Consider the following 17,156-nt stretch of genomic DNA (forward strand, 5'->3'; position numbering starts at 1 on the left):
ACATGACCAACAATGCGATTCCTTCCATAACAACGTACGTTCATCCTTCTGCTACAATGAAAATAAAGTGCGCCCTCTCCCTACTCACCTTGTATATCCTTATCCAAAATTCTTCTAACACAATTATTTCCACAAATACCATTCATTCACCACTACAGATTTAAGAGGCTAAGTCCTTGAATCTCACCACTCCTATTCGCCAACACCCCTCTTTCTTGCCCATTGAAAATCTCAACATCATATCTCACTAAGATCTCTTGTTTCCGTCTAGTTTGACCATTTCATACTCCGTGCCCCCAAATTGTCAAATTTGTCTCAAGCCCACCCCAATTTCAACGCCCCATTCTCAACCCCTAAAATTATCACGTTCGCACCTCAGCAGAGTCAGCATATATTAAGTACATCGATAGTCCCAGGACCCGACTTACAGATGAGCAAGCAATAAGCCAAACAGTAGACTCGCTATTTATCATACCTGTATCAACGAGAATTCATCTCACAATTTGCCATCTCGCTATCATGTCTCACATCACTATTGCTTCACTAAGACCTAAAGAAGTGCTGGACTTTCGACAAGACATACTTTTGCCCGCTCGCCACAAGTAGAAAACAAACGTAATACCGATAGAAAGAGAAGTTCAATTCTAGGTTCAGTGGTGTCTTGTTCTAGCTTATTACAGGGATATTCTCTCTTCTTACCTCCCATTAACCACCCCCTAATTGTCTCCAAACACAACACCAAGTAGAAAGAGCTAGAAATAGCACAAATTCATCTCCAAACCCTCTCCATCTACCGAATGCCAATAGACTTCCCTCGTTAAGCTATTTAGTCCCTGGGATGGCTCTGAAGACAGGATTTTTTCCCTCTTCAGGAGGAGAATCGTGAGTATGTTCGCCACCGATACATGGTAACCTATACTTTTCTTCCCACTGTTTCCTCAACACTTCATACAAGAAAATATATTGCTCCACAGCTTGTACCATAGTCTTTCTTTGTTGGCGCAATTGATCGACCGTCTCAAAGATGGCATCGTTACCTTTCTCTTCTGACTGATCCCACCCTTCCCAAGCTCCACCTTGAAGTTCTCCCATCAAAAACTCCAAAGCCACGAAAGTACCAGTTCTTCCAACACCAGCACTGCAATGTACAACTCTTGGATTCTCTTCCTCTACATTCTTCGCTCGAGAAAGATCCATCAATGTCAGAACACTCTTAACATTTTGACTGTTCAACGAACCCATGTCAGGCCAGAGAGGGTAGAAGAAATGCCAGATGATTTTCTCTTCGTCTTCATTCTCCACAGACATGGCGAGCTTACGAACCTCGATACCAGTACCCTCAATGTTATCTTCTCTCTTCACAAATCGAACCTGGGCCTTAAAGTTTTCTCCTAGAGCTCCTGTTTCGTTGACAATAAGAGGTGGATCCTCTTCACTCATAGGATAGTATTGATAACATTTCTCCATCATCTCGTCAGGCTTGGCAGGATTGGGTCCGACAAGAGGACTAAGCATGATGATGACACCAGGTGCTGCATTATCTGGTACCGAGATTGAATGCCACATCATATGCCAGGTATGATCGACAGTTTGAGACTTCGGACCTTGCATACAAATGTACTTATCTTGAAGACCTTTCTTCATCGTACTTTGCTTCTCTGCAGTAGATGTCAAAGTAACAGGGGATGCGTTAATGTAATCGTTATAACCTTCGGGGACGATAAGTCTGATACGGTTGGCAGCCCATGGATGTACGTTGGCGTAACGATCGAGTTCACGATCCGGTTCTTCTCTCGCCCACTTGGGATCATCTTTGCTAGCCAAACGATCTTCTTCTGCTTTCGTCAATAGAGCATATTTTTCCTTCATTTCTAGTGTCGAGTCAGTATCTGCTTTCTGAATGAGTGTTGAGTGAGTTGCATACCATCATGTGAAATCTTCAAGAATGATGGCATTGCTGTCTTTGGGTCGCTTGCTGCAGCGAGTCCTGCTTCGACTACTTGTACGGCGCGTTCCTCTTCATCATTTGCTGCCTTGCTAGAAGAGCATCCATCTCCTTGAGGCATAAAAGCACCATCATGGTAATCAAGGAGACTCTCCTTAGACAGATTGATAGCAGAGTCTCGTTTTGATGAACAGGGGTGAGTCATTCTGAAGATAAACTTGCGGCTTATGGTATCGTTTGGATCTTTTTGACGCGAAGAAGAAATGATTGTTGAGGCACTCGATGATTTAGAACGGAAGGAACGGATACGATTTTGAATGGAAATAGTGACACCAATGGGCGTCCGATGAGGCATATAAATAAACAATGAAAGATATTTTCACAGTGAATATGACTTGAATGAGTTATAAGAAGTCTTCAGGATAGAGAAAGGTAGGTTGTTATGCCTCTAGGCAAAGAGATTGATGTAGAGTGCTGAACTGAAAAGATTCTTCTCACGAACGGGGGAGGCTTGGACAGTAATGCAGAGAACAATGATGTAGAAAAAAGATAGTTCAGCAAAGAGAATAATGCCAGTTGTAGGAAAGAAGAATACCAAAATCCTTGATAAGTTGATGTGATGTGTGTATGCAAAGAAAGGGTGAGAATGGAAGAAGAAGAAAAGGAAGAGAAACATGAACTTACAAAACATTTGTTTTCACCGACATGCAGCAACTCACCATATTGAGCAGGAAGGTGGCTGATCTACATAGGACAATGGTGTATGAGGAAAGAGCAATTGTGGTAGGAAATCCGAGCTGGAGACGAGGCAAGCGTGGTAACCACGTGTAGGTAGGTCATGTTTCAATTGGCATTTCAATGACTAATTGTTGACTAATCAACTGCTGTCTTATTAGCCGAGTTGACTTGGTGAAAGATTTTCGCCTTCAACTCTCATCATAGATTTTTACTCAACATTTCTACCTGGTGTAGAATTGATCATGATAATTCGAGTCTAACAAATATGCCATTATGGTTAGCAGCCTTTGAGGTAAAAATGCCCTTCAAAGCATGGCAGTTTTACTATTCTTGCTAACAATTAATTCAGGCGTGGGCAGTCGCACGAGTTCGTATTCCACATGCATCGATATCGAGTCCCTATTGTTAACATGTACCCAGCTCCTAAGAAGTCCGACTTTTCACAGTGCAGTCCGCAACGTTCACAAAAGAGTTCACGAAGTTCGTCATGGTAAAGACCCCTCCGAAATGGGGGGTACCAATATCGACGACCCTGAAAAGAACAGTCGATTCGTTAAATACTTCAAGGACGAAATCAAAGAGCAGTTCTGGGGCAAATCGCCACCTAGAAAATAGTGGATATATAATTGCGGTGTAGCAGGATACGCTCGCACTGTTTTCACGATCATAAAGGGAGTTGGGTCAATGACTACAAACGAACGGCGAACATGCATTTCATGGCGTTTGGGGAAACACTCTATACTTCCCGTATTAAAGTACACAATTATACAATATAATAACTTCTCCTTTCTTTCCTATCTCCTTATCTTCTGCGACAAACGATACATTTTCAGTTCAGGCAAACACTTGACCTTTCGATATCCCACCGGACATTAAATTGGGCTCTGAGACTGTTTCTTCGTGTCACTTGGCTCTCATTCCGTCCGAATAGCAATTGGCCTACACTTTTCTATTCGCTCCTATGCTTTCAATGCGCTGGACTGGTATTGTGTGTTCACACATTTTGCGTCTTTTGACGTCTCTTTACTTCGACCTGAGGCTGCTTTCGAGCTCTTAACCTGTTGTCAAGTACTTATATACCAACTTGTGGCCTGTCGATGAGTAGTGTTCATTTTCACAGCATCGCCCTGCATAATCCCGAATGTTGAATAGCGAAGGGCCTCATAGGATAACGCTCATCATTTGGTCCGACGTGTGAGGGATTAAATTCAGGTGTGACGGTTCGCCATTCGAGAAGCAATAGCCAAGCTTCATCTGATGCTCCAAAACGACCTAGCTTCCGTTGGAGATGTTACTCGTGCATAGCTCAATGACATCAACTTCTCTTCGGCTTGTTGGCAAGAAACGGTAGGTCATTTCTTATGTTGTTCAGGTTTAGAGGGATACAGGGGGAAGAAACACTTGCCATACGCAGGCTCACACCAATATTTTATGGTGTGTGATCTATTTAAGTGCAAGAAGATTGAACATAGACCGATTACTCACCGTGGCTTTCTGTCGCCGCACCATCATGTGGGACGTGGAAGCGATGGTCCATATATTATGGTCTACATTTCTTTGAGAGGTAGAGCTAGCTGTTTAGTTACCTAAAAGTAACTGGTGGATATGGGAATTCTACGGAAAAGAGTGTGTGCGATGGACTGTCCATTGATTCATGCGGGTCAGAACGGCCGTTATTGTATCTGAGATACTAGTAACTTCTTCTGCGCAACTCCACTAGATTATATAGATATTGAGTTTAATTATATCAGATCCACACACCATCTAACGACAACAACGTTGAATCAGAATCGATTTGAATAACTGCGATTACTTACGTTCTTTGTGTAACAACTGCGTGTTCCCCTCTGGACTCGTCTCGAACGCAGCACCAGTTTGAAGCCCACATTCATAGGAGCAAAATGTTGATCATGTAACTAGGGGCTAGGATCAACTGATCATGTCTTTCACGTAGAAAAGATAAAAAAACGTGAAACTCTCCTGCCTGCATCCCTCTCCTCAGATTTGTCACAAACTCATCAAAACTGCTCCTACTGTCACGAAGGGATCAAAAAAGACAAAAACATACAACAGTAGGGATTCGCTGGTGGTCACCCACCCAACTACTAATCTACCGATCTGAAGCTTGTGTATGGCAGAGCGGACGGGATGCCCAATTCTCTTCAGTCTATGGTCGTATGTGTCAGGAGAGTGGCGTTGGGGGTTTATGTTGGGGATGCAAAAGGTGGGAAAGAGGATGTGAGAGATTTGCATCGTGTGGTCAACCTAGGATGAAGCTTTTGGTAGGCGGAGGGATTTGGGCGGTCACAGAGGTTGAGGGGGATCGTAGGAACACAAAAGAAACCTCGATTTGGTCTGGTACTAGCAATCTATTTTCGTCTCAACCTGCTTCAACCTGTATAATAGGTACTACCTACCTAGATACCTGGCAGCCTGGGTACTATAGATTCGCAGACACTTTACCTTCTCCAAATGCTGATAATTCTTCTATGAAGAAAGATCTCTTTATCTAACCCTATTATGAACTCAAGGGGATACACATACTTTGTTTTAGAAACGTGGAGAGGATCTTTCACAACCGAATCTGGATCATCTGTCGGGTTATTCATACCGAGTGTGCCTTTGCGACAACGTAGCTAACTGTCTTTCGAACCGTCTAGGCCTGAATCATATCGCGATTTACCTGAAAAAGACATTATCAGGTTTTTAATCTAGGGGTTTATCTGCCTCAAGAACTGGTTAGATGCTTTTTTCATATACACCCTGCATTTTTGAGATGGGCCTGCAGCTCAAATAGCGAATCGCTTCCGAACCATGGTAATCTTTGAGATATCACTTTGAATCAAAAGCTCAGCGTATCGTATTTCTTGGAACTGCTCTTCGTTACCCTTTAAATCATTGAACATGGCCCAGTCGCACCGAAATCTTGCCATCAGTAAGTATAACCATCATGTGACTAGGTAATATTCCCCTACGAGGCTTGTCAAGTCTTCTCTTTGGATAGGATGGTCGATGGGACTTTACAAGTGACATAATGTGGTATCCCAAGGCTTGAACTGGGTCTACGTGTATTGATGGTTTGAGATTTATTTATCTTGGTATTTCTTGTTCACCAGCCTAATCATGTACAGACTGACAGCGAAAGAAAGAGCTCGAATCATAAACATGGGTAGTAATGGTTACGTTTTTCCCTTTTCTGTTTCGAAGACTACAACATAGAGGGATGCACTTTGCCAAGGAATAAAAGCCCCGAAGCACTCTGCGAAGCCTATGGACCACCGTTGATTCGTGGTTCCCTCTCACAATTGCATATGGGCAGAGCAAAATAGCGACCGCTCTATAGTATGCACAGCTCTCTGAACTTGTCAAAGTGAGGGATTATAGTTGTCTGTGTTCGTCCCGGATGTCTGTTCTCTTTTCCGCTCAAAAAGCACTTGGTGCAGATATCTCAACAGCCATAGACACAAGTTTATGGAGACGTATGCTGAGAGAAAATACTGAGCAGCTCTTCACTATGCTTCTCATGCAGACACAAAGTCTGAGTGTCGGTACAACCTTGGTTCAGCTCTTAACTCCAAGCTTGCAGGTAAATATTCCTCCATTATAAGAATCTGCAGAATTCAAAACTATTAGCTTACGGTTCGTGTACCAACGTCTTCGAATGCCTCTCTCGAAAATTGCCAAATTTGGCCTTCTCTTAAATTTGCTACGGATGATGTAAATTCAGAGAAGCTTTGAAAGTTCATTGAAATATGTATTGGCTAAATCTTCTCATTTTCGAACAATGGATCACTTCATCATTCACTATTTGAGATCTGATTAGCTCTTAGTCCATGTCGACGAGTGAATACGCAGTAAGCTGAGCTGAATCAATAACCAATAGCGCTTGAAAACGCTACAAGGTTGATCGATAATATACTGTAAACATAATATAGATATCTTGAGTAATGTCAGTTATAGTATTTCATATAGATTCTTCAACTCGGAATGTTTATTGAATATGAAATTCTCTAATTAATGTTAAAGAAGAAATTTAGTACTAAAAGTAAATATTAATAAAATCCTAAAAGAAAATTACAAATAAAGTTCTTGTTTCATATGAAATGAAAAAAAAGAAACATCAGTAAAAGATTTAAAAGATTTAAAAGATTTAAAAGATTTAAAAGATTTAAAAGATTTAAAAGATTTAAAAGATTTAAAAGATTTAAAAGATTTAAAAGATTTAAAAGATTTAAAAGATTTAAAAGATTTAAAAGATTTAAAAGATTTAAAAGATTGGATAGTGAATATAAAAGTCAAAAATTATTTTGGGTTGAAACATTCATATGAAATGCTATTATCTGTATTATCAAATCAGAAATCCAAGAACACGATTTTCTCACCTTGTCTATAATTGATACTATTCTCTACTGCGATCAGTCAACTTAAAGAAAAATTGATGTATTGCAAACCATGTCTCTTACGCTCTTTCTCTCTGGAATTTTTGCTCTCACGGTCTTACTTGTATTGACCTCACCTCGCCAACTACGGTTTCCTGACATCCCAAGAGTTGGCAAGAAAGCAGGCTTCTGGGACTTTACCCGCAATGCTGCGAAAAGAGAATTTGTACTTAACGGACACCATATCGTGGACGAAGGATATCATAAGGTATGGTCTTATTGTATATTTAAACGTTCCAGGATAAAACAAGCTGATCAGACGCCACATAGTATAAAGATGAGCCCTTCATTGTTCAAACAGAGGATATGGAACGCCTAATCCTCCCTCATAAGTTCCTCGCAGAACTAAGAATGTTACCACAAACAAAGCTCGATCAGTCTACTGCTCTCATAGAGAGATGGTTGGGCCGATTTAGTGGTGTAGATGTTATTCTAAAGAGTCGCCATCACTCTGACATTTGCGGAGTGCAGCTTACCCAGAATTTGCGTAAGTGTAACAAATCAAGCTTCTGTAATCAAATATCAAGGCTAAAATTCATCACAGCTCAATTTATACCAGATATGGCGTCAGAACTTTCATTTGCGATGGCTAAATCTATATCACATTGCAATCCGAGAGGTTAGTTTGAACATACTTGCTAAATATCATCACATGTCTTACTATCAAATCTAGATTACACACCAATATCCACGTACGCATTTGTATACGAGATGATTCTCGCAGTATCCTCACGAGTTTTTGTTGGTCTTCCGCTTTCCCGCGATCAAGCTTGGCTTGACACCATCTCAGCATATTTGAATGAAGTGGTTTTCATCGCCAATACACTTCGTCCATATCCTCGTGTACTGCGGTCATGTTTACGACCATTACTAGCGCCTGAAAGTCGCATGGATGCTGTTCTTGCAAAGGCACTTGAAATTTTAGGACCAGCTATACAGGAGAGACAAAAGCCAGGCCATGAAGCCAATGATCTATTAGGATTTCTCATCTCAACATCGGAAGTTGCCAATCCAAAGGATATCATTTTGAAGCTTTTAGTCTTGAATTCTGCTGCAGTTAGTTCCTAATCTCCGTTCCAATTTTTAATCGTTCATTTTACAAGCTGACCAGACACCAAATAGCTACACACATCTACAATGGTTGCAGTCCATACACTATATGATCTCTGCGAGAGACCCGCCTACATCCCTGACTTGCGTGCTGAAATCAAAGGTGCCTTGGAAGAAGATGATGGATTATGGAAAATTTCCGGCATGGGCAAATTGAGGAAATTGGATAGTTTCATGAAAGAATCTATGCGATATAATCAACCTAATGCTCGTACGTGTATCTCAGCCACTTGGACATACTGTGTTACTAACAAATTCCTCTAGTCTCATTCGACCGCATAGTCCTTACGCCGCACACCCTCTCCACCGGGCTGTATCTCCCAAGAGGGACCTTCATATCCATGGCTGCCTCCTCACTATCTCGCGATCCCACATACTACACCGGACCCTCCTCCCCCTCCACATTCAACCCCTCTCGCTTTTACCAATCGCTCGCCCAAACACAGACAAGCAATTCCAATCCTCTCCAAGAATTCACAGGCATAGAACCTGGTAATCTAGCATGGGGAAATGGAAGACAAACATGTCCTGGAAGATGGTACGCGGGGGCCGTCATCAAACTTGTTGTAGGAGCAATACTGGAGGGTTACGAATTAAAGTTTCCGGAGGGAGTGAGAAGACCAGAAAATGTCTACTGGAATGCGGGAATTATGCCGTGTGTGAAGCAAGAGATACTTTTGAGGAAGTTGATATAAATCGGGTTGGTTCAATCAGTGGCATGGGTGCACCAGTGGATGCATGGATTGACGGGACATTTTCCAACTTTCGATACCTACCTAGTATTTCTAGCAAATTCATTCTTCAATTATTTGATATTGAAATTTACATTTTGATTGTTCTATCTCTAATCAACAATTGTAACAATTCCTAGAATAAATGATTTAATATATCAAAAGATATTCACAAGTCCATTTTTTCAGTGTCCCGTCAGTCCGTACACCCACTGGTGGTCAACACTAACTTTTTAGCTAACAATTTCTGCCATCCACCGCCTTCTACTTAAAGCGTTCATGATCCCTACTTCAACGCTCACTGAATGACGATCCAAAAAGCTCGATACACACGCGACGCGATTTGATCAGAATTATTGAAAGAATACTTTCTAGTCTTTCAAGCTGGTAGAATCCAATCTAAATTTTTACCATCCTTCATTATCAAATGCTCAAGTCATAATTTCATCTCTGTATACAAAATGCCACTTTCCGATAAAGCTTTGACGAGCGCACTCTCCAAGACTGTTCGCGATGTATTCCACAGCGACGAGAAAGATAAATTAAGTGTACGATTCATTAGAACAAAAGTAGAAGAAGAATACGAATTGGGGGATGGTTTCTTAAATGAAGGAAAGTGGAAGGAAAAAAGCAAGGGAATTATTAAGGGCGAAGTTGTAAGTTCACTCTGAGTTACAGCTATTTGGTTTAACAATCAATCCTAATCATCAACTGCAGGACAAATTGATGCAAGGAGATGAAGAAGAGGAAGAGGAAGAGCCTGTGAAGGCAAAGAATATCAAGAAAACCCCTGACAAAAAAGCTACACCTGCTGCGAAGCCAACGAAACGATCTTCTGCCGAAAAGAAGGCACCCCCTCCAAAGAGACAAAAGAAAGAGAAAACCCCCGTTTCTGAATCTGAACTTTCCGAGCCCGCGGAATCAGAGTTATCAGATATTGGTTCCGAAATGAGCGAAGACGAGCCAAAAGCGAAATCAAAGAAGCAAGTTCACAAGACTGCCAAAGCTAATTCAGATGATGAAATCGGCGACGATGAAGATGAGGTAGCATCCAAGAAGACTAAGAAACCAGTAGCGAAAGAGGCGGTAACTTCTGGCTCCGAATTATCTGATATTGAATCGATCACTCAACCCGAGGCAAAATCTCCTAAACCCTCGTCTCCAAAGATCCGCGATTCATCCTTATCCTCTCTCCCAAAAACAGAAGACGCCGCGGGCAACGAATCTGACTCATCTGACATGTCTGTCGTTCTTGATGGACCTTTAACCACTAAATCTCGTGCCAAAAAGTCCAAATCTACTTCGTCCAAGCCCTCTAAAACAACAAAGACTGCGAAACCTAAAGCCGCGAAGGCCAAGACCACGGCAGAACTTACACCCAACGAACAGTTGATTAAAACACTTCAATCGCAACTTGTCAAGTGTGGAATTCGCAAAATTTGGGCTTTCGAGTTGAAAAAATATGAAACAGAAAATGAGAAAATCAAGCACTTAAAGAACATGCTGACGGAGATTGGTATGACTGGACGTTTTAGCGAAGGCAGAGCCAGAGAAATTAAGGAGATGAGAGAATTACAGGCAGACTTGGAAGCAGTAAAGGAGGGCGAGAAAGCATGGGGAATGGGAAGAAGTTCTAGAAGAAGTGGGAGTGGTGTTAAAGAGGACAAGAAGAAGAGTGAGATCAGTGATGATGATGATGATGATGATGATGATGATGATGATGACAAAAGCAAGAGCGGCAGTACTAAAAATATTGACGAAGAGAATGAGGATGATGACGATGATGAGGACATGGAGGTTTCTGTTAGGGCTAGAAGAAAGAATGATTTGGCATTTCTGGGTAGTGAGGAGAGCAGCGATGATGATTGAGCAGTTCGACTACTGATCTACCTTTTGTCGAAGGGTTTGTACAAATTAGGGGGGAATTTGGAATGGAAATGAAAATGGGAGTTACATGGTATGAAGGTCACGGTTATGATATCTTAAATGCTATTGATGGGTCTGCATTTGTATATCGCATTGGGGTTATAGGATACAATATACCTAATATCAAGTGGCAGAATTATACGAAAAGAATACAAATATTTTACTTTGGACCCTCAAGTTGAGGTTTGCGTACACATTTTAAAATGAATTTGAAATGGACTATGAATGTATTGAAGTATCACATCAGCTCGTGTGGCAAGTGCAATTGGGTATAAAATATCATAGATTGTAACTTTTGGAACACAGATCTTCTTATCCTATTCCTTCCTTCGGGTATATGAAATCCTATTCCTCCACAATACATCTTAGCATAACTAACCTAACCACCTCTCACTGATTATTAAAGGTTGGAAGAAACGAAAATCCACCAAAGTACATGGGGGTCTGATAGCGCATAGCTTCTGCGTTATCGTTGTGTCTCTCCATTTCTACACGAAGTTGCTCAGTAGCTTCAACAAGCCTTTGCGTTGTAACTAATTTCTCTCTTTCAAAATCTGGAATTCCATCTTGTGGATAACAAATGGGTGATGTGCAAGACAAAGGAGGTGGTGGTCTCTGTAGATGCTCTGTGAGAGATTGTGGTATGCAAGATTCACGTAGCGGTCTTGGTGGCGCTCTTTCTCTATATCTTGGAGCAGATGTTGGTCCTGGTGGAGGTTGATCCGGAGCCCGAGGACCTTGAAATTGTGGAGGCGGAGGTGGATGTTCAGGTCGAGTGCTGGACCTATGAGAGGATTGTCTTCGTCGCGGTCGTTCTTGCCTCTCACTGCGATTTCCATCTATACTCAGAGCACGAGAACTTCTGGATGACCTGCCAGAACGCGATTGACTATATTCCGATCTCGATTTGGCGTGATGTTTACGTGCAACTCGAGTTGCGTGATCGTCACGTCGCAGGACGGATGAAGATTGTTGGTTTTCCTTTGTTCTATGCAAAACTAGAGCGCTGCAGGATGCAGCTTCTTCAGATGGCTTAAACAAAACTACACGGTTATCGGGCTGTAGATATTTGATTGTAGATGCCGAATTTCTCGGTTGCTCAAATGGCACCAAAGCTTTTTGTTCATGTTTATATGGAACTACAGCTTCGCGCCATGATTCTATACGGGCGTTTTGATCATTTGGGAATTCAGGAGCGCCTGATAATCTTTGTAGATGCATGTTACTGGAATCCATGGGTCCACGTTCGGACGCATGCACAGAGGCAGGAGCTTTAGAGCTGGAAGCTGCTGATCTGGGGGCTCTATGCTGGCTATCTGAACCCTTACCGCTGCTGGAAAGGCCCTTGAGAAGCCTCGCTAGTCGGCCTGGCTTACTTGAAGCTACAGATCCACTGCTGGATTGTGCATGCGTGCCGGTAGCGCCGGGTCGTCTTCTCTTGTTATAGTCATCCACAAGTGTATTGGTTGTTTGAGTCTTCGGATCTTGAGGTGTAAGTCGTCTGGGTGAAGTTGTTGCACTTTTAGAAGATCGACGTGTGGATGATTTGGATCTCGTAGTTGGCACTTTTGAGGCTGCAGATTGTACTGATTTTGGGTAGTCTCCACCCTTAGGCCTGAAGGACTCTTCTACTGTAGGCATGTTTCGCTTGGATATTGGTTTTGATGTTATGGTTGATTTTGAAAGTCTTGTTTTCGATGGAACTCTTGATGCTGAAATTCAAAAGAGAAGGAAAAAGCAAAGCTGGAAAATAATGGGCAGTTGAGCGTTTAAGTATCCAAATCGAGGGCAAAATTTCTGAGCCTTGAGATTCATATACTATTGAAATGAGTAATGATTCCGTTTCATTAAGTTCGACATGAAATGACTCGAGTTCAATTAATGAAAAGATTCAAAAGATTCACACAAAATGAAAATTCATTCAAGAAGCCTCATTTTCTTCTCTTTTTAAACCCAAATATCATTATTTTAATAGGACTAGAAAATCACTATTTGAAGAAATAAAACAATCTGAACTAGTACATACTAGACCCCAAATATCATTTTTACTAATCGAGGTACTAATACATGAAATGCTGTTATATGGGGTTATTACCGTAAAAAGAATATAAAAGGTTCATGGATTCATGATTACTCATGTTGAATATGAGTTTCAATGGCTCATAAAATATATAGCTTTTGGCTACTTAAAGCTCGACTTCTTTCAATATCCATTTCAATTTCGAACCTCTACATCAAAATTCAATCTTCGATCAACAATATCAAAGTTTACACCAAAACCAAGCCGTTTAAGAAACATCCGGTCATCAACCTCAAGTCCGGCATTCATTTCACTACCAAGACAAGGAACAGGTCGAATAATGTCTCGCACATATGATCATAGAAATCCGCGTAGTCTAAGTCCCATGGGGGGAGAAGATCAGCCGCATCGAGGCTCAGGACCTGTCTACATCGATCCATATGACTCGATTCCTGATGTCCAATCTCAATATCCGTATGCTTCGAGTGAAACTAGATACGATACGCAACATGGCACTCGATCTATACGTGCGCAGCAGGGATACGGAATAGCTCCACCATATCATCCTTCCCAAAATTCTGGGTATGGTTTCGCACCCTCATCCTCCCGACATACAACACCAGCGTACCATCCTCAACCTGTACACATTGGCGACCATGTGAGAACGACTCGATATACGAATTCTGGTGCGACGCATTCGCTTCCACTCCATCCTACCACGATTGATGCAACACGCATTCCACCTCCCTCCGCTAAGATTCTGTCAAATTACTACTTACTATTTTATTGTAATAATGAAAGGGACGCAGTTTACAGTCTTAATGCGCATCTGAAGCCGAATCAAAATTATCCAAAAAACATCATTTTTGCCAGAACAGACAGACCCAGTGCAGGTGCAAGCGCGAGGTACGATCAAGCGATTCATAGGCCTGCGGAATATTATGAGAGAAGAACAAGATAAGGAGATAGGTATTAATTAATAGGAAAATTTGATTAGTCAGCAAGACACATAGGATAAGAGCTGCGGCGTTATCAGAAGAGCAAATCATGAAGCGAGTGATAGATGGCGAGTTGAGGATGTTGATCGCAGGGATTAAGGGATATGGCAGGAATACGCTCATAAAGGAATCATACATAATACTTAGACTTAGAACTCAAAAATCGATGACATTACAACTTCCCATCCTCAAAAGCTCTTTCGAGTCAGGTTTTGAGTCATTTTCTCGAGTCATCATTTGCAGATTTTACCGAATCATGCAATTTCTTTTACCATGATTCTCAAAATGCAGTCCAGGGACTCATAGACTAAGTAGATTCTAGCTACTTAAGAGTGCAGATTGTCCAAAATTTCTGGTCTGCTTTTCTACACCCATGCCAACCTCACAACTTCACTAACTTTAAGTTTTTGATTTGAACCCGGATATTGTAGCGTCACAGCCCAAACTACCTTCAAAACAATAATCAACAACGCAACCGAGACATGTCTGGCGCCTGGGAGCTCACAAGAAATAATCCCGAAAGCCGTGTTGAAGCGAGAGAAAGTCGAAGCTCCGTAGGAATGGATCAACCACAACAAGGCGGTTGGCGAGAAAGACAAGAGGATCCACCCAGTCCATCCCCAAGTGGCCGCGGGTACGGGAACTATGCTCTATCTACTAGCTCTTTTCCCATGGCCCGACCTGAACAAATCATGCCTGGTCAGCACCTACCTCTTCCTAAGCGTAATAACCAGATTCTGTCTAACAGCTCAAGGTTAAGAGGCAGACATCAGCGAGATACAGCGCTTTCGTCTTCAAACGGTGTGCACAAACGTCATATGGCCTGTAATACACACACTAAAGTCAAAAATCACGAGAATGCACCACCTCGATCTCCAGTCCTGACGTCCCAATTACCCCCCTACAGTTGTTGTGACACCGGTGACTCCTACTCCAGTCGTCAAAGAACTTCATTCCCTTCTTACACTCCGTGGAAGCCAAATGTACCCGGGTTCATCATCTTTACGGCATAGAAGTTCAAGATCAGCCCCGTATAGTGTTCGCAAAGGTGCCCAGAAAGCTGCAAATAAGAGGTTCGATAGAGGTGATCCGTTCACCAGCTGTGGAAACTCTGTGAATAAAGAATTAAACCAGACAAGCCTAATGGAGACTCCGGAAGAAGATATGCAAGTATTGGAGATGCGTTTAAGTGGATTAAAAATGTAATTCCGAAAAATAAATGCAAGTGGGAAGGCAGGAGGGTAACAGGGAGAATTTGGATAGTAGGAAAGACAACAGCGAGGTTAGTGGAGGATAGAAATGAATCACAGGGCTGGGATGTTATTAGCAGGTGTCTAGGAGTGTAATGAAACAAGAAACTAGGGGGATGATGAATAGTTGTCAGGCTTAGGAATCAGAATCAATGATATTATCACTTTACAATTTTTCAGTCAATTCCTGAATCATTCCATTCATATTTATGAATTATGCATTTCGGAGAGTCATAAAGTATAAAACTTAGGTAGGTAGGAGACCTCTTTCCTCTTTTTTCTTCTTTTTTCTTCTCGATATTCCTTTTACTTCACTTAACATACATAGTTTCGAAACTTCATCAATATTGAGTTTTGTTTCCACAACACATCCTTTATGGTACAATTTGACAACTTTATCGAATCGACTTTCTACATACAACACATTTCAAACTAATATCCAAAACAGTATTGAAACGAGAACAAAAATGTCTGGCAATAGTACAATTGAAAGATGGCTGGACATTATCGACAGTGATGATGGTAGGTCTACAGTTCGGGCAGAAAACGACAGATACGCAGATCGAAGAGATGAGTCTGCTGATCGAAGCCTTGGCGAACCATCTCAAGCTTTACATACCGGATCTACTTCTAGACATCGAGTTCAGCGGCATAACCATAGAACAACAGCTCACGAGATGTACCACCTCGACATGAAAGATTCGACCGTAGATCGACTGGTAATTCATGTTCTAGAGTCACGCCTCGAAGAGATAATCAGGTTCCACTCTTGCCTCAACAGCTACCCATCAATGGTAGTTCGCCTCATGGTCCATACTCCGGAGCCGCGTCTCAGTCAAATCTACCACGCCCATTTTCATCCGCAGCTTATGCTACACAACGTCGGTATCGAACACCCTCTCCATCACCGCCCCCATCGCCTCCACCACGTATTAGAATTAGCCGTCAACGTCCTCTCTTTTCGCCCCCTTACTCACCCCTCCGGAGTCAAAGCACTTTTACACCGGCCGCTAGATTTCAAACGGATCCCGGCTTGCCATCTATGCACCATAGAAATGATTACACGAGTACTGCGAGACCAGATCAATATACTGGTGCTCGGGGAGCTCAAATACCTAGGTTTAGAACAGCTGAAGGAAATGATGCGTACAGAAGATTCTTGAGAAGCGGAGCCGGAGAGATATAAAGAAAAAATTGAAGGCATGATAGGGATAGATTAAGCATATCAGACAGTGCGCTGACAAGAGGTGCATGAAAAAGTGAAATGGGAAGTCAAAATGATGTAAAACGGGGGAAAAATGTTTCATTTGATAGGAGGACATAACAAATAAGGTAGAATTAGGAATATCGAATTGGTGGATATTGGGGAGTGTTGAATAGTCTTTAGGATTATGAATCAAAAGCATTGATGTTACAAATTTGTGTGTATAACCGTGCAGCAAAACGAAGATTTCAGTCGTGTTTCAGAGATTTTTGATTTTAAAATTATATTAATAAAATTAGAAGTTTATTATTAATTGTTTTCATCAAAAAGATTATAAGACTACAAAACCACATTCTAGAAGCTAGGTTAACTATGAAATTGAGTGTATTAAAGTCACCGATTTGCATTTCCCTCCCTCAACCTCAAATTTCTGCATCAAGATCAACACTTTCGACCATCAACATCAAATTCGATATCTGACCCAGCTTCTCAACCAGAATCTCGAGGCGCAAGAATCTAGGCAGTGGAAAACACGAAGACGGAACCAGAGCAATGAAAGGACAAGAAATGAAAACAAAGAGCCGATAAGGAAGAAGTAGTAGAAGCAGAAGGAATGGATATGTGAAAAAGGTACGAGATAACGTGATGAAATCAGGAGATCAGTCATAGAAATTCGAGTCATTGATATTACACGTTTGCGCTTGTTGCAACAGTGAAGTGTATATGACTTCATCAGTTTCGATTATTCATACTTGACGTATACACAGTTTGCGGAGTCATAAATCTTTTGGCTTT

At 41.7% G+C, this 17,156-nt stretch overlaps 8 protein-coding genes across 8 annotated transcripts; 6 read left to right on the top strand and 2 right to left on the bottom strand.

The window, feature by feature from the left end:
- Positions 1-474: 474 nt before the first annotated feature.
- EAF02_011777 (uncharacterized protein) lies at positions 475-2,610 on the bottom strand. Its single transcript, XM_038907824.1, has 2 exons — positions 1,925-2,610; positions 475-1,871 (listed from the first exon to the last, which is right to left on the bottom strand). Exons 1-2 carry the CDS (start codon positions 2,298-2,300, stop codon positions 823-825), a joined length of 1,425 nt encoding a protein of 474 aa, XP_038752333.1. The 5' UTR covers positions 2,301-2,610; the 3' UTR covers positions 475-822.
- A 338-nt stretch (positions 2,611-2,948) lies between these two features.
- On the top strand, positions 2,949-3,298 carry EAF02_011778 (uncharacterized protein; the record flags this gene model as incomplete). The annotated part of the gene is made up of 3 exons (XM_038907825.1): positions 2,949-2,975; positions 3,033-3,050; positions 3,104-3,298. The coding sequence occupies 3 exons, from the start codon at positions 2,949-2,951 to the stop codon at positions 3,296-3,298; spliced, it is 240 nt and encodes a 79-aa protein (XP_038752334.1).
- A 3,837-nt stretch (positions 3,299-7,135) lies between these two features.
- Positions 7,136-8,976, top strand: EAF02_011779 (uncharacterized protein; the record flags this gene model as incomplete). The annotated part of the gene is made up of 6 exons (XM_038907826.1): positions 7,136-7,330; positions 7,393-7,609; positions 7,667-7,741; positions 7,796-8,178; positions 8,245-8,443; positions 8,497-8,976. The coding sequence occupies 6 exons, from the start codon at positions 7,136-7,138 to the stop codon at positions 8,925-8,927; spliced, it is 1,500 nt and encodes a 499-aa protein (XP_038752335.1). The 3' UTR covers positions 8,928-8,976.
- Positions 8,977-9,424: 448 nt separating this feature from the next.
- Positions 9,425-10,832, top strand: EAF02_011780 (uncharacterized protein; the record flags this gene model as incomplete). The annotated part of the gene is made up of 2 exons (XM_038907827.1): positions 9,425-9,619; positions 9,681-10,832. 2 exons carry the CDS (start codon positions 9,425-9,427, stop codon positions 10,830-10,832), a joined length of 1,347 nt encoding a protein of 448 aa, XP_038752336.1.
- Positions 10,833-11,279: 447 nt separating this feature from the next.
- On the bottom strand, positions 11,280-12,530 carry EAF02_011781 (uncharacterized protein; the record flags this gene model as incomplete). The annotated part of the gene is made up of 1 exon (XM_038907828.1): positions 11,280-12,530. The coding sequence occupies one exon, from the start codon at positions 12,528-12,530 to the stop codon at positions 11,280-11,282; it is 1,251 nt and encodes a 416-aa protein (XP_038752337.1).
- Positions 12,531-13,249: 719 nt separating this feature from the next.
- Positions 13,250-13,870, top strand: EAF02_011782 (uncharacterized protein; the record flags this gene model as incomplete). The annotated part of the gene is made up of 1 exon (XM_038907829.1): positions 13,250-13,870. One exon carries the CDS (start codon positions 13,250-13,252, stop codon positions 13,868-13,870), a length of 621 nt encoding a protein of 206 aa, XP_038752338.1.
- A 519-nt stretch (positions 13,871-14,389) lies between these two features.
- Positions 14,390-15,113, top strand: EAF02_011783 (uncharacterized protein; the record flags this gene model as incomplete). The annotated part of the gene is made up of 2 exons (XM_038907830.1): positions 14,390-14,606; positions 14,815-15,113. 2 exons carry the CDS (start codon positions 14,390-14,392, stop codon positions 15,111-15,113), a joined length of 516 nt encoding a protein of 171 aa, XP_038752339.1.
- Positions 15,114-15,624: 511 nt separating this feature from the next.
- EAF02_011784 (uncharacterized protein) lies at positions 15,625-16,343 on the top strand (the record flags this gene model as incomplete). Its single annotated transcript, XM_038907831.1, has 2 exons — positions 15,625-15,876; positions 15,939-16,343. 2 exons carry the CDS (start codon positions 15,625-15,627, stop codon positions 16,341-16,343), a joined length of 657 nt encoding a protein of 218 aa, XP_038752340.1.
- Between the last annotated feature and the right edge of the window lie 813 nt (positions 16,344-17,156).

This window comes from Botrytis sinoallii, assembly GCF_014898435.1.
Source record: "Botrytis sinoallii strain Bc 23 chromosome Unknown BSIN_036, whole genome shotgun sequence".
In the NCBI taxonomy this organism is placed as follows: domain Eukaryota; kingdom Fungi; phylum Ascomycota; class Leotiomycetes; order Helotiales; family Sclerotiniaceae; genus Botrytis; species Botrytis sinoallii.